The sequence below is a fragment of the Podospora pseudopauciseta genome, chromosome 4 (genome assembly GCF_035222475.1).
Source record: "Podospora pseudopauciseta strain CBS 411.78 chromosome 4, whole genome shotgun sequence".
Taxonomy (NCBI): Eukaryota; Fungi; Ascomycota; class Sordariomycetes; order Sordariales; family Podosporaceae; genus Podospora; species Podospora pseudopauciseta.
In genome coordinates, this window is record NC_085894.1 from 44489 (window position 1) to 65867 (window position 21379).

General features: G+C 53.0%; 10 protein-coding genes across 10 annotated transcripts; 4 read left to right on the forward strand and 6 right to left on the reverse strand.

Moving 5' to 3' along the window:
• Nucleotides 1–9: 9 nt before the first annotated feature.
• On the reverse strand, nt 10–1743 carry ISU1 (iron-binding protein). The gene is made up of 4 exons (XM_062911627.1): nt 1219–1743; nt 1041–1120; nt 883–977; nt 10–620 (listed from the first exon to the last, which is right to left on the reverse strand). The coding sequence occupies exons 1-4, from the start codon at nt 1358–1360 to the stop codon at nt 383–385; spliced, it is 555 nt and encodes a 184-aa protein (XP_062765191.1). The 5' UTR covers nt 1361–1743; the 3' UTR covers nt 10–382.
• Nucleotides 1744–1800: 57 nt separating this feature from the next.
• ubp14 (ubiquitin C-terminal hydrolase Ubp14) lies at nt 1801–4789 on the forward strand. The gene is made up of 3 exons (XM_062911628.1): nt 1801–2216; nt 2287–4459; nt 4516–4789. Exons 1-3 carry the CDS (start codon nt 2189–2191, stop codon nt 4652–4654), a joined length of 2340 nt encoding a protein of 779 aa, XP_062765192.1. The 5' UTR covers nt 1801–2188; the 3' UTR covers nt 4655–4789.
• On the reverse strand, nt 4768–5956 carry MAD2 (Mitotic spindle checkpoint component mad2). The gene is made up of 2 exons (XM_062911629.1): nt 5684–5956; nt 4768–5601 (listed from the first exon to the last, which is right to left on the reverse strand). Exons 1-2 carry the CDS (start codon nt 5792–5794, stop codon nt 4993–4995), a joined length of 720 nt encoding a protein of 239 aa, XP_062765193.1. The 5' UTR covers nt 5795–5956; the 3' UTR covers nt 4768–4992.
• A 1788-nt stretch (nt 5957–7744) lies between these two features.
• QC763_400180 (uncharacterized protein) lies at nt 7745–8614 on the forward strand (the record flags this gene model as incomplete). The annotated part of the gene is made up of 1 exon (XM_062911630.1): nt 7745–8614. The coding sequence occupies one exon, from the start codon at nt 7745–7747 to the stop codon at nt 8612–8614; it is 870 nt and encodes a 289-aa protein (XP_062765194.1).
• Nucleotides 8615–9692: 1078 nt separating this feature from the next.
• On the reverse strand, nt 9693–12056 carry QC763_400185 (uncharacterized protein; the record flags this gene model as incomplete). Its single annotated transcript, XM_062911631.1, is given in 3 exon segments — nt 9693–10445; nt 10565–11224; nt 11231–12056. Coding segments are annotated over 2 exon segments (807 nt in total). The 5' UTR covers nt 10619–11224; nt 11231–12056.
• Nucleotides 12057–12159: 103 nt separating this feature from the next.
• QC763_400190 (uncharacterized protein) lies at nt 12160–13690 on the reverse strand. The gene is made up of 2 exons (XM_062911632.1): nt 12602–13690; nt 12160–12547 (listed from the first exon to the last, which is right to left on the reverse strand). The coding sequence occupies exons 1-2, from the start codon at nt 13482–13484 to the stop codon at nt 12360–12362; spliced, it is 1071 nt and encodes a 356-aa protein (XP_062765196.1). The 5' UTR covers nt 13485–13690; the 3' UTR covers nt 12160–12359.
• A 465-nt stretch (nt 13691–14155) lies between these two features.
• QC763_400200 (uncharacterized protein) lies at nt 14156–15321 on the reverse strand. Its single transcript, XM_062911633.1, has 2 exons — nt 14492–15321; nt 14156–14441 (listed from the first exon to the last, which is right to left on the reverse strand). The coding sequence occupies exons 1-2, from the start codon at nt 14895–14897 to the stop codon at nt 14215–14217; spliced, it is 633 nt and encodes a 210-aa protein (XP_062765197.1). The 5' UTR covers nt 14898–15321; the 3' UTR covers nt 14156–14214.
• Nucleotides 15141–17357, forward strand: QC763_400210 (uncharacterized protein). Its single transcript, XM_062911634.1, has 6 exons — nt 15141–15508; nt 15565–15649; nt 15713–16260; nt 16316–16823; nt 16883–17006; nt 17077–17357. The coding sequence occupies exons 1-6, from the start codon at nt 15401–15403 to the stop codon at nt 17234–17236; spliced, it is 1533 nt and encodes a 510-aa protein (XP_062765198.1). The 5' UTR covers nt 15141–15400; the 3' UTR covers nt 17237–17357.
• A 244-nt stretch (nt 17358–17601) lies between these two features.
• QC763_400215 (uncharacterized protein) lies at nt 17602–18528 on the forward strand. Its single transcript, XM_062911635.1, has 2 exons — nt 17602–18160; nt 18214–18528. Exons 1-2 carry the CDS (start codon nt 17745–17747, stop codon nt 18404–18406), a joined length of 609 nt encoding a protein of 202 aa, XP_062765199.1. The 5' UTR covers nt 17602–17744; the 3' UTR covers nt 18407–18528.
• A 55-nt stretch (nt 18529–18583) lies between these two features.
• Nucleotides 18584–19057, reverse strand: QC763_400220 (uncharacterized protein; the record flags this gene model as incomplete). The annotated part of the gene is made up of 1 exon (XM_062911636.1): nt 18584–19057. The coding sequence occupies one exon, from the start codon at nt 19055–19057 to the stop codon at nt 18584–18586; it is 474 nt and encodes a 157-aa protein (XP_062765200.1).
• Between the last annotated feature and the right edge of the window lie 2322 nt (nt 19058–21379).

Below are 21379 nucleotides of genomic sequence, written 5' to 3' on the forward strand. Positions count from 1 at the left end.
CCTCCAAGACCAAAAGATTAGACAGGGACAAGAGTTGATGAGATCTTATTTCCGGACATACTCCAGCTACGATCAGAAGATTCCCATTGCCGTTGGTAATAAAGCCCCAGCAAAAACCACAAACTCCGGCCGTACTCCGCTATGAGGGGGCGTCACACTCCATACATGTACATACGCATGCCAAAACATTTGTTGCCAACGCCAATCTCATAAACGCGGCAAGCAACCCAAGAACAAATGCTAAAAACGAAAACCTTGGCATAAAACGGCCACCAACACAGTCACTGCCCTACCATCCTTCAGATGATGGCGAGCTCGGCTGTTCAATCCAAAATCTTTTGCGGTCCAACAACAGTACTACATCCAAGCATCAACCAATCCTCTAAGCGGCAACAGACTCCAGAGTGGCGCCTGTCCCGGCAAGGTTTGTTGGCTTTACTTGCGGGTTCTTCTTGTAGTAGTTATTGATAGCAGACTTGATGGCGTCCTCGGCAAGCATGCTGCAGTGAAGCTTGACTGGTGGAAGGCAAAGCTCCTTGGCAATCTCCGTGTTCTTAACCTTGGACGCTTGATCGAGGGTCATGCCGCGGACAAGCTCGGTAAGGTAACTGGAAGAAGCACTGCGACATGATCAGCATCCATACGCCCACGCCCAATCTCTCATGATTGTCGTATAGCTTCGCCGGTCCCCAAATTCACCGTCTGAATCGCCGAGATGGGGCTTGTTCCAGCGCCACGGCGCTACCGAAGTGGTCATTCCGCGATCGAGCCGCCTCCACGTCGGCCCATGTTGTTTGACTTGTAGCCTCATCTCTCGGATTCTCGGACTTGGATGACGAGCCGAACCCAGAATTCGTTGAAAAGAGGAAAAGGGGTGCTTACATGGCAGAACCACAGCCGAACGTCTTGAACCGAACATCACTGATGACTTGTGTCTCGGGATCGACCTTGATATGCAGACGCATAACGTCACCGCACTGTTCACAGGTCCATAGTTAGAATGCCTCCAGGAAACATTATACCCGTAAGAGACAACATACTGCAGGCGCACCAACTAAGCCCTCACCAACGGACTTGTCCTTCTTGTCTAATGTGCCGACATTTCGGGGACGCGAGTAGTCTGTGACGCAAAGCGACAGCATGTCAGTATTTCCGAGCCGAGCGCGGGAGAGGCAGGAAAAGGGCGATATCGACGTTGTGAATTAGGGAGATACTCACGGTCAATCACCTTTTCGTGGTACTGGCGTGTCGCAGGGCGCGAAACAATCGGGGCGAACTGGCGGGCAACGGGGATGGCAACCGGGCGCAGGGACTGCGCGAGGAGACGGCCACCCACGGCGCGGGCTGTTCTGGAAAGCATGGTGTTTGTTGTATTGTGTGCCGGGGTTGATTCGGGAGATCTGATAGGAAGTAGTCGTCGTAGACTTGATATGGAATGGACGGAATATCAGGTGTTATTTGCGTTGATAGAAATCGAGGGTTGAAATGCTTCAAAGAAAATTGATTTGAGGGCGAAAGATGGAAATGCGGGACTTGTCCATGATGACTGAAGGGGCGATTCTCCCGCGGCAGAGTAAAAAAGAGGGTGGCCCAAGCTTGTTTTAACAGATAGGTGGCTTATCGCGTTGGATACTGGTCACAATCTGTTAGTGAGACACCGCCAATTCCATTTCTTGATGCAACACCAAGCGTCATTCCGACGTCGGCTGCAGCTGTCGAGTGGGGAAGGGCCCACCCCCCGCGGAGATAAGATGATCAGATTACGGAGACCGAGCCAGCCATGACCATCAAATTGATGGTGGCTATTATAAATCACTTGTTGCTCAGTGAATGCTAGCTTGCCTCCGATGGTTTGGACTTCCAGTTTTCTCGGTAGGCCATCTTACAGAGGGTATTCGAATAGCTTACCTTGGTCGTGCTACGGTAAAACAGGTAAACGTTGTCAGCCAGAGACGCATGGCGGGGCAGCAACCGCCTTGCTGGGGCTGGTCGGCTGCAGCTTTGATGCCCCGCCACCCCGCGTCTTCACTCGCTGCCTGCTCGTCCATTGTTTGCCCGCCCTGTGTTCCAACACCAGCTTCAGCTCTGCCTCCTTACCCTAGGTAGCTTCATTCGGATCAGAAGTTCAGTCAGTGATTCCAGTTTGTCTCGACCAGTTGCTTGACCTCAACAGTCTACGTCGACAAAGATGGCGTGCCCTCACGTCTCATCAGCCAGTGCGTTCTCCCCTCCTTTATATGTTGTCTCTTGTGCTGTGATCACTGACCAAGCTCCCTCGACACGTAGACCTCTCCAAGCCAGGGCCATCCGACCCGGTCTACCGCGAGGACTGCACACAATGCTTTGACTCCATCGACGATCCTGCAGGCCTAGACGTCTGCCTCAAATGCTTCAACGGCGGCTGCCCTGGCGACCGCAACCATGCCAAGCTCCACAGCACCTCTCACGGCCATCCTTTGGCCGTTAACATTCGCCGCACCCGCAAGGTGATTGAGCGAGATGAGCCACCGCTCAAGATGTCCAAGCTGGCCATCGCCGCCGAGACGGAAGCCGATCGATACGAAACCAAGACTACGGTGAAATGTCTGGAGTGTGGCCTCGACGAGCTCGACAAAGAGGATCCTGCCATCGGCCCCATCGTCGACAGCGTCATGAAGGCGAACACATTTTCTCAGAAGGAAGAGGTTAAGGCTTGGGAGCAGGAGATGACCAGCTGCGAGCACATTCTGACCTTGCAACAAGATCCACCAAAGCAGATTGAGTCTCAGGATCTAGGCCATTGCTCCAAGTGTGACTTGAAGGAGAACCTTTGGCTGTGTCTACAGTGTAGCGCCCTGGGCTGCGGACGCGCTCAGTTTGGTGGCGTTGGTGGAAACTCCCACGCATTGGCGCACTCTCAAGAAACCGGCCACGGAGTTGCCGTCAAACTTGGTTCGATCACCCCTGAAGGGACTGCTGACGTCTACTGCTACACATGCGACGAGGAGCGTGTCGATGAGGAACTTGGGGCTCACCTTGCCAACTGGGGTATTCTCCTTTCGGAGCGTCAAAAGACGGAGAAGAGCCTGACCGAGATGCAGATTGAGCAAAACCTTCGATGGGAGTTCTCCATGACAACAGAAGACGGCAAGGAACTGACCCCCCAGTTCGGCCCTGGCTTGACGGGTCTGAAGAACCTGGGAAACAGCTGTTACCTGGCCAGCATTATCCAATGTCTATTTGACATTCCTGCTTTCCAAGAGCGCTATGGTGCAGGTGTCGGACCTCTTCCCGACGTGCTCGACCCTGCCCAAGATCTTGAGACCCAGCTGCGCAAAATCGCGGATGGTTTGCTGTCGGGGCGATACTCCAAACCAGAGTCGGACATCACCGTGTCGGAACACTCGCCTGAGGTTCCTCATCAGAAGGGCCTTCAGCCATCGATGCTCAAGCACCTTATCGGCCGGGGCCATGCCGAGTTTTCCACAATGCGCCAGCAAGACGCGTTTGAGTTGTTGCAACATGTTATCAAGCTCATCACCCGGTCTAAGCACCCGTCAGGCCTCCCGGACCCCACCCAGTCAATGCGCTTTGTTCTTGAGCAGCGTCTCCAGTGCCTGAACTGCAAAAAGGTCCGGTACAGCTCCAACGAGCAAGACAGCATCTTTATCGACGTACCCCTCGAAAAGCTGCCAGCCGAAGAAGGAGAAGAGCCCAAATACAAGCCAGTCACATTGAAGGAGTGCCTCAACAATCTCACAGCCACAGAGGTGGTCGAACTTGGCTGTACCTCTTGCAGCAGCAAGGACGGCTTCTCCAAGCGCACCTTGTTCAAGACCTTCCCCGAGGTGCTTGTGGTCAATGCTCGCAAGATGGCGGTTGTCAACTGGGTCCCTGTAAAAGTAGATGTTCCCGTGCTTGTTGACGATGAGCCGTTTGCCCTGGACAGCTATCTGTCCAAGGGTCAGCAACCTGATGAGGAGGCGCTACCAGAAGACGAGGCTGCCGCGGCAAGCAACGTTCCGGCATTTGTTCCGAATGCCGAGGCGCTCGCCATGTTGGAAGGCATGGGCTTCCCGCGGGTTCGTTGCGAAAAGGGGCTGCATGCGACCGGTAACTCGGATGCCAACTCAGCTATGGAGTGGCTGTTTGCGCACATGGAGGATCCCGACATCGATGTTCCTGTTTCTCTTGGTGGCGACAGCGGATGTGCCAGCGCGGCAGATCCTGAGAAGCTGGCCATGCTGGAAAGCATGGGACTTGGTGGGCCACGAGCAGTCAAGGCGCTCAAAGAGACCAATGGAGATGTTGAGCGCGCTATTGAGTGGCTTTTCAGCCATCCGGACGACGGTGGTGCGGTGGATGGAGAGGAAACGGCGGCACCGGCTGGCGACAAGAAGGGGGCAGGAAGCGCAGAACTTCCAGCCAACTTTCAGTTGCAGTCTATTGTATGCCACAAGGGCACGAGTATCCATGCCGGGTAAGTCTTTACATCACCGGCTGCGTTAATAAAAGTATACTAACCACACGCTTCAGGCATTACGTTGCCTTTATCCGCAAGAAGCTCGGCGAGCAGACCTCGTGGGTGCTGTTCAACGATGAAAAGGTGGTCAAGGTGGAGGATGTGGAGGAGATGAAGAAGTTTGCCTACGTGTACTTCTTCAAGCGGGTTTGAGAATTTGCGAGCGTTTGTCGTAGAGTCGGATTGACAGACGCGACACAGCGATTTGAGGAATACGAGCGGGACCATAGATAGCATGGAGACTTGGACCAGCGAAGCATGAAACAGAATGCTTCTTCTGAAATGGATGCGCAATGATTTGCTGTATCTTGTTCTCTTTGACTAAAATAAATGCGAGTGTCTGGTTAGCACAGCAACAGAGGTAAATAAATAAAACAAAAGACCATGTTTCCACCATTCCCAGTACTCCCAACTCCTTGGCATCCCTAATCAGCGCTGGTGGCCAATGCAAAGATAGGATGCACTGCCCCTATGTTTGCTCATGGCAAATCTCACTCCACCAACCGATACGAGACCAGCGTCTCGACCTTGTGGTTTGCCGTGCTGAACCCTCTCAGCTGTACCTTTTCCGCGTCCTTGATCTCCTTGGCATCGCTGTCCCCCCACTCGACGGGCACCTCGCTGTCAGCATCAGCATACACCAGCACGTTGAAGGTGCAATTCCCGCTCAGCTGCGGCAGGAACGTGACGCTCGCAGTGATCTGTCGAAAAATCGCCGCAATCTCCTGTTGGATCTCGGCTTCGGTCTTGTCCTTTTCCTTCTCGGTCGCTGTTGGCTTCTCCTCCCCTGTGTTTTCGTCCCCGATCGGTGTTGATGTTTTTGACTTGGATGATGAGGACGCCTTCTTGAAGATTTGTACATCAAACTGCCACCGCTCCACATGTTCACCGGTGTCTTTGTCCGTGATGACAATAACGAGCTTGGAGATCTTGCCGCCGAGCATCCACTTGTCGAGCTGGGACATGATCTTCTTGATGTAGGACCGGACCTGGTCGTCCGAGGACACGAGCATGTTGAGGCCGTATTTTTTGACAGCGGAGAAGTCTTCGGCAGGATAGACGCCGCGTTGAAAGAGGATAGTATGGATGGAATATTGGAACTGGGTTAGAAGAGACAACGATTAGTTGGGGCGCCGCTGGAAGGGGCAATATGCGGATGGGAGGGGATCGGCGGCGACGAACAAATTCGGCGACTAGTTTGGCGGAGCCTTTGAGGGAGAGCTTGTGGACTTTGGATTTGTCTTTGTCGCCGCCTGCTCTGGCAGAGGATGACCTTTTGGGAGGGGCCGACATGATGATGGTTGATGGCTGGTTGTCGCTGTCGTGAGGAAAGTCGATGTCGTTGGTGGCAATGATGGTGCGTTATCTATGGGTATGTGGTGTTGAGGTGGTCGCGGCCAGCTGTGTTTACTTTGGGTTGTAGAGAACAGCGTTGTCAGGGGTTGCGCGGCCGTTTTTGGCGGGGGAAGCGCGCCGAGATTTAACCGGCTGTCACTGTGGAACCCTACTGCGCATGCTTTTCGCTGTAGGTGTAAACCCAAATCACCAAACAACCTTTATATAAGCTCACAGTCTCTACCCACCCAAAGGATTCAAACAGCATGGCACGTTTTCTTTCTTTGTCCCGTTCCTCTGTTTTGACAGGGGCCCACATTCACAATGAAGCCTTCTGTGGGCCGCCTCACCATTATGTTTGGCATTTTATCTTTGGCATTTTCTCTTTTTGTTATCTCCATCTGTCTCTCTCATCACTTGGCCCTGTTTGGGTGTGGGACCTGCTTGAATTTCTACCCCTATAATGTCGGACACTCCCTGGCTAGACATCCATGGACATCTGCTGTGGTCGACACTTGAGCTCCTTCTATTCCGCAAGAGACGACAAGTTCAAACACAACTCAAAGAGGCTATCCGTCGTCAACGTCCTACAACACACACATCCCCACTAGACAATTTCTACCAAAAGAAGACAATTCTCTTGATCCAGAGAATTGGCACATTTATCTCTTGAGGCAAAGATATCCTGCAAACAGCTGGATCTTCGGTCTATTACTCGCCGATCCTGACAACCAAATCTGGGAAGCTTTCCCTTATGCTACTGAGCTTTTCCGACTGCGAACCCGAGGAACATTGGGTGTTTGGTCTGTCGGGAATCGTTTAGCCCAACCCCCGAGGACTTCCTGGATCCAAGACCTTGGGGTTTCGTTCGCCTTCCGGACTGGGGATCTGATGATGAGCCGTTGCAACTCGTGTATCTCGACCAAAGTGCTGTTCATAACCGGGTGTTTCTAGCAAGAAGTGACTCTGATGACCCTGCGTTGGTCCAGTTCGTTCCGGAGGGCGCGAAACCAGAAACCGTCACATCTGTGTCGCCATCCAGTAGCGCTCTTTTGAGTCACACAACCAGTTCTTCCTCGTCAGCTCCCATTACACCAGGTCTTGGTGGCTCTGTTGAATCTGTGTCACGCTCTCCCTCCTCCGCCCCAGAAAGTCCAGATAGCCTTCGTCTTAACACATCAGGCCTTTTTGCTCCGCGTCCAACAAGTCCGACTAGTCCCCCATTTCCATCGGATCTGTTCTCTTTTCTTCTGAACAATCTCGCCCGCCTTCGTCAATTAATCTTCGAGACAGCACTTGAACAAAGCTTTACAACTCTTCCATCATTCATATCCAATCTTTCTGTTTTTCGTCCATCAACTGCTGCCGACCCTATTTCACCCGCCCCCGTTACACCTCCGCCAGCCAGTCCAGTCACTTCTACGCCATCCAGCCTGGGTGCTCCTCTTCGATTCTTTATCAATCTTTTCGCTTCTTCCCCATCAAGCCCCATTCCCCCCAACACAGTCTTCTTCACCAAGTCACGACAGTCCAGTCGACCCCGCTCCATTGAGTGCCGATACCCCAAAGTCAAACACCAAGGCTCCAATGCCAGACCTCCCGGGTTCCCCTGACCCAGCTGAGGATGTCCCGGCTGACGATTCTCCCCGAGGCAGATTCTTGCTATCCTTTGTTAGATTGGTAACCTCCTACATCCGACATAATGGCACTCATCTCTTGTCGGAACTCAAATTCAGGCTGCCGGTCTGTCATACTCTTCATCTACTCACCATCCAACCCGTTTTTGCAGAGTTGGCGTCACGCCTTCTCGACACGGGAAAAGCACTGCTTCCGGAGGCAGCACGCCTCCTCCTTGAATATCCAGATTGGGAGGTGGTCATAGATTCCGTCAAGCTGGTAGAAGAGATCATGGCCGGGCCTCTTGGCTACGCCCTCTTAAGTACGATTCTCCAGGTTTCATGGGGGTACGCGGCACTTGAGGCTTCGAAAGCGGCACTATCGAGTCTTGACCACATGGCAAATATGGTTGGGAGTCATCTTTGTGTGTTATATCCCAGCGTCAAAGGCTGGGAAGGCACAGAGGCGAGGACGCGTTGGGCAGGTCGTGATGCAACCGGGAACCCGCCCTGGATTAGAGAGATCAGAGCATCGTTTTTTAACACCTGCGTCTCATACAGGCACAACTCTGGGCTGTTTCCTTTTCCCCGTGATCCAGAGTGGGCAAGCTACTTTCGATACATTACGGACAGGCACAGGTTTCATACCGACCGAAGAGGGGATGCCCGATCAGAACCCCCCCTCCTCCTCCAGGCTTCACCGCAAGGTCAGCTTCATCACATTCGCACCACCCTCCAATACCATCTCCAAAGGACGCACAATATCTTGCTACGCACTGGCTTCCTGTCTGGGAGGAGACACTCAGTCCTCCGTAAGAGACGGAGCCTCTGGACGAAGACCCGGAACCGGTCTACCACCCAGGAGCCACCCTCCTTCCCAGTGTACATTGAGATTCTGAAGAAGAAAGTGAATCCAGAGGTGCATGCAGTGGAAATAGTCCTAGACACACCGCATGGCATGCCAGGTGAATGGCCATCCCTGCACACCCCCTCACGTAATAGGAGACGCACCCCTCCACCCCCTATCCCAGTCTCGCCTGGCACTGTCAAAGTGAGAATAACCGGTCCAAAGCTGACATCAACATCCGACTACACCATCGCACTTCCTGAGACCCCTCCAGGTCGTGGCTGTCCTCCTCCACCTGACCGTCAGCCCACATAGAGAGACTGGCGAGGAAGCAGGAAAGACGCCAACGTCAACAGGTAATGAGCTACAGAAAGGGAATCGTCATGGTACCGGGGCCCTATCGACGACACCTCCGCAACTCACACAAACACGTCCGCCCAGCCCCTGGACTGGGCCAGGTTCAAGCACAGAGTGGAATCAAAGCCACTTGACTGTGAATCACAGGATCATGCTGCTGAAGTATGTGTCTGGGGGCAGGCCGAGAGTATTTCATGAACTTGTTGGCCCTGGTGAGAGTACTGAAAAGACTGACGACGGAACTGGCAAGGGTACTGGCAAAACTGACGATCCCACGCCACTGCCTAACAAGAAAGACCGATTGGACTTGTACAAACAATGGGACGCGGGGCTCGTACCTACGAGACACGTGGGGACTTTCCAGCACCACCAGATGATGTACCTGTGTACCGTCAGCAGAACATACCACCAGATACCGAGGGCTTGATCATATGAGTCACTGCGTCTTTTTTGCCAAGATGCTCCTTTTTTTTCTTTTCTTTACAAAAACTTCTTCTTTCATGCTACCTAGTTGGATAGATAGTTGTGGTCACGGGTCAGTTGTAATGTTCACGGGTCAGTTGTAATGTTCTCAGGTCAAGTGTGTGGATGGACGAGACAGGTACCCAACCTCATGTGTTCAAATCAGATTTAGGTGCCAGGTAGCTTCTCATCATTGCCTTGCCCCTTGAGTGCCCTGTGAGGTGAGACTGATTCGTCCCTAAAATCGGGAAGGAACCGAGATCTGGAGTTCGGCTTCATCTCCCCGTTGCTTGTCGCTTCGTCTCACCAGGCAACGGTGGAAGAGTGGGCTTCTGACGGTGGTGAGGCGCAGCCGAATATATTGGGTAGGTGGTCATTTCCACAACTTCAAAACAATTTCTTCAGTTGGGGGCGATGGTGCCAGGGCACAGCATTATGAATATAAACTACGCTCAGATAGTGTGGTATACATGACGTTGTTGGCACAGCGATGCTACCGGGACGACTCGGGGCAAAAACAAAAGGAGTATAGTTGGTGAATTGGAAAAGGACGAGTACGGCGCCACAGACAACATCAAAAGTTCGAGTTCTGTCTCCTTGGTCTTCTCACACTCGGGGGCTTGATGATTCTTACCACCGTTTGTCCAGGCGCCGAAAGATCAACATATTGCGGCCTGTTATCACGAGCCGTCGCGGGAGGTGTGTCTGGCACGCTGACTGGCGGCGTGGGAGGTGGTGGCATAGGCCATACCATCTGTGCCGGGTTGAGGATGGCGCTCAAAGCACTGGTGGTGCTGACGCTGCTGACGCTGCTGGCTCGGTTCATATGCGCGCCCGATGCCGCGTGGGCTACGTGAAGGCTTCCTCCGGCGTTGGATGGGGGGACGTATTGTGAACTTCCGGGATAGCCTGGTTGAGTAAAGGGGCCTGGTTTGGAAGGAGGAGCTTGGTAGTACTGAGAGCGGACGGGATACGCCGAGGGAAGAGGAGCTGAGCCAAGCACGCTGGCGGGCATGGCAGGTGAGAGGGGAGAGACGGGCGACGGAGTGAAGGCGTTGCTGTTTCTCGTCGACTCTCTGGTGGGTGATGATACCCGGTTGGCGCGCAGGTTGGTGTTCACAGGGCGCAGTGTTGGGGCGTTCGTGGGTTGCTGCATCGGTAGCTGATCCTGCCGTTGAGAGTTACGTCTCGCGGCTCCAGCGGCCGACACGGAGCCACCAGCACCTCCTGCGATTAAGGTCTTGTCCATACCTTCAGCTCCATAAGCGCTGACGGGATAGGAGCTTCCTGGTCTGCCATTGAACTTCTCTACTACCCTTTGAAGGGCCTGTGGCTTTTTCTTGCGAAGGAAAAAAATAAGAAGTGCAACCAGGGCAAGGAGACCAAGCAAGCCAACTTGAAACCGTTAGTCAAGGAGCAGCATGGTACCAAACAGGATAAACCTACCAACGATACCAGCAATGGCGCCGCCACCCAGCCCACCGTTTGTTGACAAACCATTGTTGTTAGGTGTCCCCGGTGAGTCAGTTGTGCCGTTCGTCGACCCAGGAACTATGTGTCCTCCATTTCCCTCGTTTCCTCCAGATCCTACGCTGCCTCCTGGTCCCGAACCTGAACCTGATCCCGGTCCACCACCCGCTGAACCGCCGAAGCCAGCAGTCGCGCCATCCTGTCCACCTCCTGAAGAACCTTGCCCCACCGGAGACTGGTCGTCGGGTGTAGGGTCTAGAGGAGCGGACCCCACGAGCGGGACAAGGGTTGGTGATGATAAGTCCTGTTGAGCTCCCCCTGCCTGAGCCCCGCCTCTATCCGTTGCTGTTGGTGTGCCCTCATTCACTTTATCTGTTGCCCCCCCATCTGCCGGTCTCCGTGTCGTTGCCGGCTGCTGCTGTTCTGGTGTTGTTGCTGGGTTGTTTGCTACCGCCTTTGCTGTTGTTGGCGTCGGTGCTGGGGACGACTGAACAGGCGCTGGTGCCGGAGCCGGAGCCGGAACTGGTAACGGGGTTGGTGTTGGAGAGGGTTTTGGCGTTGGAGCGGGTGTCGGCGAAGGTCTTTCCACTTTTGAGGTCGTTGTTGGTCTACCATTGAACCATCCTCCTCCTCCTCCTCCACCACCACCACCATCTTTTGTTGTCCGACTAGAACATCGAGGATCCCATGGGTACCATTTGCACCACCAGTCCCAGTTAAACCCTCCTTGCCTTGCACGTAAGTGATTGTGGTGTCCAGCGTGGCTCCCGACGTGATTACCACCGCGGATATGCATTGCTATGAGTCGTTGACGCGGTCGTCTCTTCTACCTTTTACCATCATCCCTCTTCTAAACAACCGCACTTTGGCCAAACGAGTGATGCCAAATGTGGACGGTGCTGTCCTACACAACTGCAGCAAACGAGTGAAAGGAGTGACGAGCATGACCCAAGTAGGTGGGAAGCAGCCTTGGGATAAGCAATGAGGGGACGCAGGGCTTTGACTGACAACGCGACGTCGGGTGATATCGGTGCATCAAGCGAGTCCGCCAAGGCCAGAGAGGCTATTCCGGAAAGGAGGGCGTGTTGGCTTGGCCTGCATGGCTGCTAGGGTCGGGGTGACAACGGGGGTGTGGTACCCTTGTATCGAGAGCGGTACCTGCAGGACGCTTGGCCTGAAGAGGGAGAGCACTGACAATGGCATTGCACATGTGAGATTGATGAGATTGACGCGACAGGGTCTGCAGATGCACTGGAAGGGGACAAATGCGCGCAGAGGGCGAGAATGCTGCTGTGAGGCCCGGGAGATGCGCACTCGCGTGAATATCTGTGGGAGATGGACGATAACCAGAGTTCGGATGTCGTGTTTCAGTTCTTGATATCACCCTGTATTGGCGCAATGGTGGGGATGTGGCGGTCACCCTCACGGCCCATGATCCGAACCGCTCCCCGCTACCGAGCTGAGGTAGAAACTAAGCCGTACCGAGTACTAGGTAGTCAATCAAAAAACAGCAAAAGTGATGGATGACAAAACAACTGGGGTTGCATTTTCTTGATGGTGGGGATTTTGAGACGGTCAATCAACTGAATACAAGGTAGCGCCTATAAAGTGGTAAATACCTAAATGAAACTCTATCTTGTTTTTCATCTACACCATGAGAAGCTATGTCTGGGCAAATAGTATAAAAGCCAGTCTAATGTCACTCCCAACCACATGTTAGAAGTTCCTACGTCTTCAAGTCTAGGTCTCCAGCAGGTCTCGGTTCCACCCATTAGAAACCATGCTTTCTCAGGAACTTGACGGTATCTGCCATCAACTGTTCCGCAGTATCATGATACAAGATGAGATGCCCCGTTTCTGGATACACCTTCACATCATACCCCGTCGCCTCTGGAAACTTCCTATACAGATCCCAAGGCTGATGTTTGCAGTACTGCCCGCCACAGAATGTCGAATCCTCTGTTGAATATTGTTAGCACGGTGAATCAATCACGTCGTTCAGAGCAAACTCACGATCTCCGATGCCCAAAAATACAGGGCCTCTGTACTCTGGCGCGTCAACAAGGTGATAGGTAAATGTGATGGCCGCTCCCAGACTGTCGAAGTCTCTCGTCAACCAGTCGTACTCTACAATATCCTCTTCATAGCTCCCCGCAAAGCAGGCAGCCCTCCTTCCCTCCCTGTTGGCCTGGGTCTGGTAGTACGGCTCCAAATGTCCCCACTTCTCGGGGTCAATTTGCTGAGCTGGCCCTTGCAACCCAGCCAGGAAGGCGGGATAGATCCATGTCGCGTCCCAAGAGATGCCATGCAGTACTACAGCGTCAGAATCATCCGGATGCTGTAGGGCAAGGGAGTTCGCAACAATGGCACCGATGCTGAAGCCTACGAGAGCGACTTTGTCCCATTGTCGGTTGCCAACCACGCTTGTCTCCTTGAGCTGTCGAATAACGGAGTGGGCTGTCTCAACGTAGACTTGGGTCTGCGATTCGAGCAATCCGTCGGGAAAGGAACTGTTGCCGTTACCTGGGAGGTCGATGGACAGAGTGGGGTAGCCCTCGACTTGCGTCATGCGGCGCACCCAGGAATAGGATTCGGGTTTGTAGGCCACGTCCCACATGTTTTTGTTGAAGGTCGCGCCGTGAATTAAAAGTTGGATAGTGTCTGAGGCGGCCACAGAGCTAGCGGGCTCGCAGTACCGGGCAGAAATGTTGTAAGTGTTGGTCACGAGGACTTGGCGTGTAGCAAGGGCGTAGAGAACCTCGGCAGAATATGCCGAGGTCTCAAAGTCATGGTGAGGGACGGTCGAGGTTACTGGAACGCTGAGACTAAGATCGTGACATGTTGGTTGTTGCAGGGAGCGGATGGCCGAGGCCAGCATCAGAGGAGTGCGGCGCATGGCTGGTGTGAAGTGGGCACGAAAGGGGTTCAGGGGTATTGTGGGTAAGGTTGGTCGTGCTTCAGGGTTAGGGTGGCAGCGGTTGAACAGCAAATGTCTTCCTTCGGCAGTTCCAGCGTGTTTACGGCGCGGGTTTAATACGAGTTGTGCTTTCCATCATTTATTGTACGGGCTGGCATCAACGAGCATTGGACCGGAGTTGTGTGGTGGTTCTATTGATCATCGCATTCCCCTGAACGGGGATAACGAGACCCTGCGGCGGTCTTTACAGGACCCGACACCCTGGGTCAGGGTAAGTCCGACAATTTTGATGTCATGTTGCATACCAGGCGTTGCCGATCCTGCAGGTCCCTCATCCAGCCGCCCTGAGGCAAGACATTCCTCCCTCTCTCACGCACCAAGATGAAAAAACAGGGAGACATGCTGGGCGCCAAGTGTCCGTCTTGATTCTATGCAACCCCCGGGGAACTTGGGAACTTTCCCGCTGAATGAAAAATTGGGGGTGGGAAGGGTCTTCGATGATGCCAACACTAGCTACATGTAGCCAATAGCACAATTTTCGAGCAGCACAGAAAATCGACTCACAGCTCAAATCAAAGGCGCCAAGAGCACATACAAAGCCAGAATTTTGTTTGCTTTAACCTGGGAAGCCGTGGTTCCTCCTCTGCATCTAATGTTGAAACTTTTCAAGGTACATGATAACCAATCCATCATCCCGCTCTCCAGTCGCCTACAAATCAGAGTGAAGTGTGTTGTCACCCTCCCCAACCGCATCATTGCCAGCATCTATCTCTTCTACGATCTCGTGATGTGGAATCTTTCCATCCTTGAAATAAAAGTCACTGACCAGTGTCCCTTCCGACCACCATGCCGTCTGTTTGCCAAGGGTTCCAACGCTGAAGAAGACATCTCCTGCCCCTACCCTCAGGCATTTGCCGCTAGGCACTCGCAAATCTCCTGATTACCGTTAGCGAAAAGGCCATGGTAAGAGTGTGCAAAGAACGTACCAATACCTGCACTCATCAAGATCAAGCTCGGCTCCGGAGCCGGATGAGCAGGCATGTAGCTATCCCCATGAAAAATATACTGATATGCTTTATCAAAACCCCCCTCCCAGTGCAGCCGAATGGCATTGTCAATATCGATGTCGGTCAAATCCGGATCGACGGTATCGATGGACCAACACTCGAGAGTGTTCTCCCATTCTCCCGTTGTGGTGTTCTTGGCTTGCGTCAATGCTGGCAGAATCACTTTGCTGGGGTGAGCAGACTTTGGGCAACGAATCTGGCAGTCGGTGGTCTCGAGACCGTGGCGGTCGAACTGAGGGACGTGCCGAGTCCCGTGAAGGGCAGCAGCCACCAGGGGGAGGCAGGCAGTAAGGATGGACTGCATCTGGGCGCTTTTGGCAAACATCGCTGGAATAGTTTGGTAAAGGTCGGTGGTACGGCAGAACAATGACCGAATAGCTGTAGGAAGGGGCTGAGAATTGTTCAAAATAGGTCAAGTGGCTTGCGATTTAAGGCACCAAACTGTGGTTGTGTTTGGATCCTTCGGAGCTTTTGAGTGCCGCATTTGTGCATGAGATACGGCTGGTTGATATTCGAAACCCAAGTCCTGTATCCAGGGTTTTGGTGAGAAGAGAGTATCGGCGATGGAATTCTCTGTACTCCGGTCCAAATCTGCAGCAGGTCGAGCATCGTATATAAAGTGGCCCCGGCCAAGAATATGAACGAGAATCATGTTGTTCTGTCGTGTCATGATCAGCACCCTGCCAATCATAACAGTCGGTCTTAATCCCTAATTCCGCTGTCTTTTTCCTTGGTTTGAGACGGGGTCTCTTTACTACCACTGCATTGTGCAAGGCGTTGCGTCAGCGTACCTACCTACCTACCTATTCTTTCATACCTTTTGCCAAGATGGCTCGCTGTCGGGCATTGCTACAGCTCGGTGCAACAGCGGCAGCCCTCTGGGGCTATTCGGTGTTGCCGCTCTCGATGGTTACTGCAGCGCCAACTCCCGAATGTGTACGTCTGCTTCCGTGCAGCACAGTTCTCGGAGATAGGGGTTAACATCTTTACAGTGCGCGCTTCTTGCCCAAGCCTTTCCTGGTGATGTCTCGCCTCGAGGCACTGATGTGTGGACGTTTGAGAATGAAGACTTCTGGTGTAAGTTTGACTTGGTTGATCTAACCCCAACCCTTGACCAGTATATCTGACACTTGTTTCAAGCTGCCACTGAAATTCGTAACCCGTCTTGTGTCTTCCTGCCGGACTCAACCGAAAAGGTTGCGCAGGCAGTTGGCCTTTTTGTAGCCAACGAATGCCGCTTCTCCATCAAGGGAGGAGGCCACAGCGCAATCCCCCAAGCCGCAAACATTGACGATGGTGTCCTCATGCCCATGAAGCTTCTCAACACGACCGAGGTGGACTTGGAAGCTGGTTCCATACGTGCAGGAATGGGCCTGTTGATGAGAGACATCTACCAAGCCCTTGACCCTCACAATCTGACTGCTATGATTGGCCGCTATGAGAAGGTTGGCATGGGCCTCACTGTTGGAGCTGGCATCTCGTACTTCTTCAACCGGGAAGGCTTTGCGGTGGACAATGTCCTCAACTACGAGGTTGTTCTGGCAAACGGCTCAGTTGTGAACGCCAACCAAACGAGTCACCCCGATCTTTTCAGGGCCCTCAAAGGTGGCAACAACAACTTTGGCGTGGTCACGCATGCCACCCTGAGAACAGTGGAGACTGAAGGTGCAGTGTACGGTGGTGTAGTGGTATGTTGAAAACTTGACGCTTTCATGTCCAGTGACCCTAATAACGCTCTGCCAGTACTATCCGGAGTCTTCAATTCCCCAAGTGACGGACCAAATTTACGACTACCACACCCGCCAAGCCGTCGAGGATACTCTCACCCACGTTCTACCTCAGTATGGCTACAATGGAACGTCAAACGAATCCATCGCATTTTGCCCTGTAATTTACAATCGGGCTGTTGACGAGCTGCCAGAGATCATGCGCGGATGGGTCGACACACCATACACCCAGAGCACGTTGAAGAAGAGACCATATGCCGATCTAGCGTTTGAACTTCATGACGGTTTCCCCGATCGTCAAGTCCAAGAGCAGCGTGTCTTCACTGTCTACGCCGATGCCGACTTGTATCGCGACGTGTGGGCCGCATATCACAGCTGGCTCCAACAATGGCAACACATCCCTGGGCTTTATGGCCTGCATGTTGTGATGCCCATCACTCAGAACTCGCTGGTTGCCAGCTATTCGAAAAGCTCAAATGTCTTGGGGCTGAATGACAATCTGACCAATAATCAGACTTTGGGAGGTATGACCTGGCTCCTGCTTCGACGAATATTCGGATGTAGTAATGCTGACTTGTGGCAGTGCTGTACTTTGGTTTGACAATGGACAGCATGGATGACACGGCTGAAATTCTCCCCGCCCATGCAGAGTTTGTTCAGTCCATGATCGATCTTGCCAAATCGCGAAACCTATGGCATCCGTACATGTAAGCTTGTCCTGCCGGCTGTCTACCTAGGTATCTCAAAAGATCAATGTGCTGACTTCACCTCTCCCAGTATGCTAACATACTCTGGCTGGGATCAACCTGCTATCGCAAGCTATGGTCCAGAGAATGTCGCCTTTCTCTACGAGGTACAAGCCGCTTATGACCCAACCCATGTTTTCCAGAGATTGGTCCCCGGAGGACAAAAGTTGCCCGAACCTGGGTCTTGGTAGATATAGCCATCAGTATGGAGAACCGGTAGGATATAGTTGGACGTTCCGAATCTGTATCTTAATTTTATCGTCTTCCCCGCTAGACAAGAATAGAGAGACGGACATGCCTTCATTGGCAGGCATTAGACACGGCCGTTCGCCATTGATTTTGATGTTTGTGGTGGCTTGATCAATGATGACAGCGCTGGTTACTGGCAATTGAAAATGGACACTGACGTCGGAGAGTGAAAGGGAGGCACACGGCCTCTCGGGTGATCCGATCTGATCATGCGATAAGGACATGACCCGAGTGTTTCTGACGACCAGCACCTCCACTTTGACGCTGACGATACGTCACAGCACCGTAACAACGCGCCGAGTCAAAGCGTCCACAGATGTATAATTTTGCCAGTTCTCTCCCGTCAGCCTCTTGACGCTGACTTTCCCTCTGTCACCACACCATCCTGACGTGGTAGCTACTTACTCAAATCAAGCTCATTTTCAAATCAGGTCTGCAAAACGAACCAAAATGCCAATTCCCAAGCCTCAAGCTCTGCGAACCTTTTACCGATCTTCATCGGCTCGCTATGTTTCCTCCACCCCCGTCCGGTTGGCTACCGCAACCTCTCCATCCTCGCGATCCAACATCAATGACCCTCGTGGCGGAGCTCCAGTCGACGACATTGATCTCGTCTTCGACTACCCGACCTCGCAACAGGCTTCCCCCTCGACGAGCCCTCCCTCCCTCGAGTCCTCAGGTTTGAGTGCCTCCAGCATTTCGGGAGGCGCGTACACGGGTCGCGGGTTCGACATGGACGAGACTATCATGTCGGCCCAGGAGACGGTAGGGCAGGTAAAGGACAAGATGGGCGATGTGATGCATACCAGCAAGGCGACCATCAAGAGAGTCGACAAGGAGATGGGTTACCCAGATAATAACGTAATGTAAGTCGGGTATTCTGTGGAAAGGTGATTGTGGCGATGCTGATGTGTGATAGCTATGCCGGTCTGGGAGCTCTTGGACTTGCAGCACTGTATGTTACCCTCCGTGAACCTGGCGTCACGGAGGAGGTACGTCGACGGGATCCCACCCTAGATGCTCGACGCGGCATGCACAACGTCAAGCATGACTTGCCCGCCCACGCGCCGTTGGAGAACAAGGTAGAGAAGATGATCGGCCGTACGGGTTAATACTATCAGCCATGTGTGGTGCAAAGACTAATGTTCATGGGAGGAAATGGGCGAGACCAAAAGTGAGCTGCCGCGAAGGCCAGTCTGTATGTAAACTCGAGCGCAAAAGAAACGTACCGCAAACCCTTCCAACAGTACTTTGGCAGGCAACTGTGGTCTCGCGCATGATGGATGCATTCATTCCCCAAGGCCCTTTTCGTCGAGGGCTGGCAGTTGGGCTCCCAGAACAGCCAGCCTGTCGGCTTGATCATTGCCATAATCCCCAGAGTGTCCAACAACTTTGGTCAGGATGGTAATGGTCCCCTTTGCCTCCCGATTCTCCATCAGGTCCCGGATAGCTTTGACCAGGTCGGCGTTTTTGACAGGGGTACCACCTGCTGTTTTCCACCCTTTCTTCACCCAAGAGGCATACCACTTGGTGACGCAGTCGATTGAATACTGACTATCAGTACGAATTTCGATTGGTGAATCGAGGTTGACGAGTTGAAGAGCTCGAAGGATGGCTGTGAGCTCCGCACGCTGATTGGTTTGTAGTGGGCCGGCGAGGCGCTCCGAGACGTTGCGTGGGTCGTCTGCACCGAACCAAACACCAACTCCGCCGCAAGCGCCTGCTTTTCCGTTACCAGGCGCCGCGCCGTCTGTGTATACCATCGTTATCTTACCGTCAGTGCTGGGCGCCTTTGACTTTTTCCTGGGTAGCACAACCTCCTCCTCCTCATCGATCTCAAGCCCACGTTTGCGTGTGGGCTGAGATTTAGCAGACTGAGCTTGGTTGGATCCAGCTGCGTAGGCCCGGAGGTAATCCTCCGCCTCAGCACGCGTGTCGAACTTTCGAAAGACTGGTCTCGTGAACCCAGTCGTTTGCATCTGCGCGCTGTCCCAATCTGTATATACACCGGGCTTGTGTCCCCGAGCCACGGCATAGAACCGAGTGATTTTACCGGGGGCCGCAGGCGCACCATCCACCCATGCTGCTGCTTCATCGCGCGAGAGGAAGCTCTTGTCTGGTGAACCTGAGGATTAGCAAGGCAGATGGGGTGATCTGGACGTTGAAGAAGCTTACGGACAGCACCGCTAACGGCGATCACCTTTTGGCATTCTTCCCACGACTCGTAAACACCAGGCTCGATGCCGACTCGGACACCGTAGAACTTCTTGGGTTTGGGTGGCATTCTGAAGCAAGCTATTGCGATGGGTGGTGGATGCAAACGAATCAAGGCCGCCAACAGTCTGGTGCGAAATCTGGCTTTGGACCCGCGATTGCGAGTCAGAAATGCGAGGTTTGGCAAAGTGGTATCAGCATTAACTGAGTGTCCTGGATAAGGTAGGTACGTGAGGCTCGCCGTCAAATTGCTGCCTGCCTATACTAGACGGGGTGGCTTGGAAGCGCGACGCGGCACGGGGTCACGGGACGATAAGTGGAAGATACCGCAAGCGATAAGAGACAACAGACTTTCTGCTTACCTAATTATCGTTCCATACTACCAAAGAAAACTTGTTTGATCTTTACTCCACCACAGGAATACTGTGGAGGGAGCACATATAGATCATTCTCAGCCCTACTATACCATGTTCAGTACCTAGTATCATAACCTCAAGACCCCGAGCAATCTTAAACTAGTACCTTTCCTGTCTGCCTGAATTGAGAGACGGGCTAAAAGTTACTCATGTAAAGTGCAAGAGATTTACTCGGCAAACAAAAAGACTAGACGTGAATCCGCGATTCAGACGCGTGACCTACCAGACTGCAGCCGGTTGTTCCACCCCCAATAAGCTACTCGTCCTTGGCTAGTTAGTATCTTGTTCGATGGAATACTCGCAGCAACAATCAAGTCTAGATGGAGACCTATTCCGAGGTTGACATTTACCTGTGCAGCATCCATTAGTACTGCCCGCAAGATGAACTCATTGTCCACAATGTCTCTCGACAAGGTCCTGCCATGCGTCCTCCAATGGTCATGTCAGATAGGATCATCGTGAAGGGGACGGGGTGGTTGCAATGCAAGTACGGAACGTAGGCGTCTTGGTCGGATTGTCTTCCATCGGGCATGGCTATGTGGATCGGCGCTTCAATATGTCGAAAAGGGCGTTTTCAGGCGTCTGAGAGCAACAGAATGACTTCACGGTGCAGGTTCGGGGCAATTTATATCCTTTAGTGCCAGGCAATAACCTAGATGGGTCCCTTGAGACCTTGCACCGTATCTCGGACGTGACATCAAAGACCCGTCCAATCTTCTGCAATGTAAGACGGGCTTCAAACAGGTCATATTCGTGTTTCTTCATCCGTCTTATCTCTACACCTTCATGCATGCAGCTCATGGGACTGGACTTGGCTGCAGCCGATGTGCTTGAACGGCGAACGTCGCAAGAAGCTGAATACTACTCGGTGAGCGGGTGTCCGTTTACCAACGGCACCCCCGTGAAGGGGATTAAACGGTGGAACAACGCGAGTCTTTGCAACAATGGCATCATTCGACAACGGGGACATATTGTGGTCCGTACCTCCAATGAAAGTTGATTTCATATCTGCGCTAGACGACTAGTTCATGGGCATTATGAGTCGACAGCCCAAGCTGGGCCATCTGTCCGCAAAGCAGAGATGAGAATGGCGGCAGAAAGGGCTCGCTCCACTGGCTATCATGTCTCTTTGCCTTAGTTCGCGGTTTCATGCTCGGATGAATCTCCGGTGTTGACATTCGTCCTGTAAAGAGGCTCTGGATCATCCACCACCCAAACTCGAGTGAAATCTTGAAAAGGACAAGATCGGCATGTTGATAACACAGAACCAGGGACGGGACAGACTTTGCATGAGATTCGGCAGGTATAACAAGGTTACGGCGCAGGTCCGTCGGGACCGGAGTACGGCAAAGGTGGGAGGGTGGCATCGAGATGGAACGGGGGAAGGTCCGTGCCGCCAGAGGCTGGTATAAGGAACGTATTTGAGACTGACTTCAATCACTCGCTGCAGGGCAC

Coding starts and splice junctions, on each gene's coding strand:
- QC763_400190 (XM_062911632.1), bottom strand. CDS start 13,484: ATGCGCCGCACTCCTCTGATGCTGGCCTCGGCCATCCGCTCCCTGCAA. Junction 12,548..12,601: donor ATTTTTGGGCATCGGAGATC/GTGAGTTTGCTC, acceptor AATATTCAACAG/AGGATTCGACATTCTGTGGC.
- MAD2 (XM_062911629.1), bottom strand. CDS start 5,794: ATGTCGGCCCCTCCCAAAAGGTCATCCTCTGCCAGAGCAGGCGGCGAC. Junction 5,602..5,683: donor CCAAACTAGTCGCCGAATTT/GTTCGTCGCCGC, acceptor CTTCTAACCCAG/TTCCAATATTCCATCCATAC.
- ISU1 (XM_062911627.1), bottom strand. CDS start 1,360: ATGCTTTCCAGAACAGCCCGCGCCGTGGGTGGCCGTCTCCTCGCGCAG. Junction 1,121..1,218: donor CCACGAAAAGGTGATTGACC/GTGAGTATCTCC, acceptor TTTGCGTCACAG/ACTACTCGCGTCCCCGAAAT. Junction 621..882: donor TTCGGCTGTGGTTCTGCCAT/GTAAGCACCCCT, acceptor ATCATGTCGCAG/TGCTTCTTCCAGTTACCTTA.
- QC763_400215 (XM_062911635.1), top strand. CDS start 17,745: ATGCCAATTCCCAAGCCTCAAGCTCTGCGAACCTTTTACCGATCTTCA. Junction 18,161..18,213: donor TACCCAGATAATAACGTAAT/GTAAGTCGGGTA, acceptor GATGTGTGATAG/CTATGCCGGTCTGGGAGCTC.
- QC763_400210 (XM_062911634.1), top strand. CDS start 15,401: ATGGCTCGCTGTCGGGCATTGCTACAGCTCGGTGCAACAGCGGCAGCC. Junction 15,650..15,712: donor TGAGAATGAAGACTTCTGGT/GTAAGTTTGACT, acceptor ACTTGTTTCAAG/CTGCCACTGAAATTCGTAAC. Junction 17,007..17,076: donor AACCTATGGCATCCGTACAT/GTAAGCTTGTCC, acceptor CACCTCTCCCAG/TATGCTAACATACTCTGGCT.
- ubp14 (XM_062911628.1), top strand. CDS start 2,189: ATGGCGTGCCCTCACGTCTCATCAGCCA. Junction 2,217..2,286: donor CCCTCACGTCTCATCAGCCA/GTGCGTTCTCCC, acceptor CTCGACACGTAG/ACCTCTCCAAGCCAGGGCCA. Junction 4,460..4,515: donor GGCACGAGTATCCATGCCGG/GTAAGTCTTTAC, acceptor CACACGCTTCAG/GCATTACGTTGCCTTTATCC.
- QC763_400200 (XM_062911633.1), bottom strand. CDS start 14,897: ATGTTTGCCAAAAGCGCCCAGATGCAGTCCATCCTTACTGCCTGCCTC. Junction 14,442..14,491: donor CTTGATGAGTGCAGGTATTG/GTACGTTCTTTG, acceptor AACGGTAATCAG/GAGATTTGCGAGTGCCTAGC.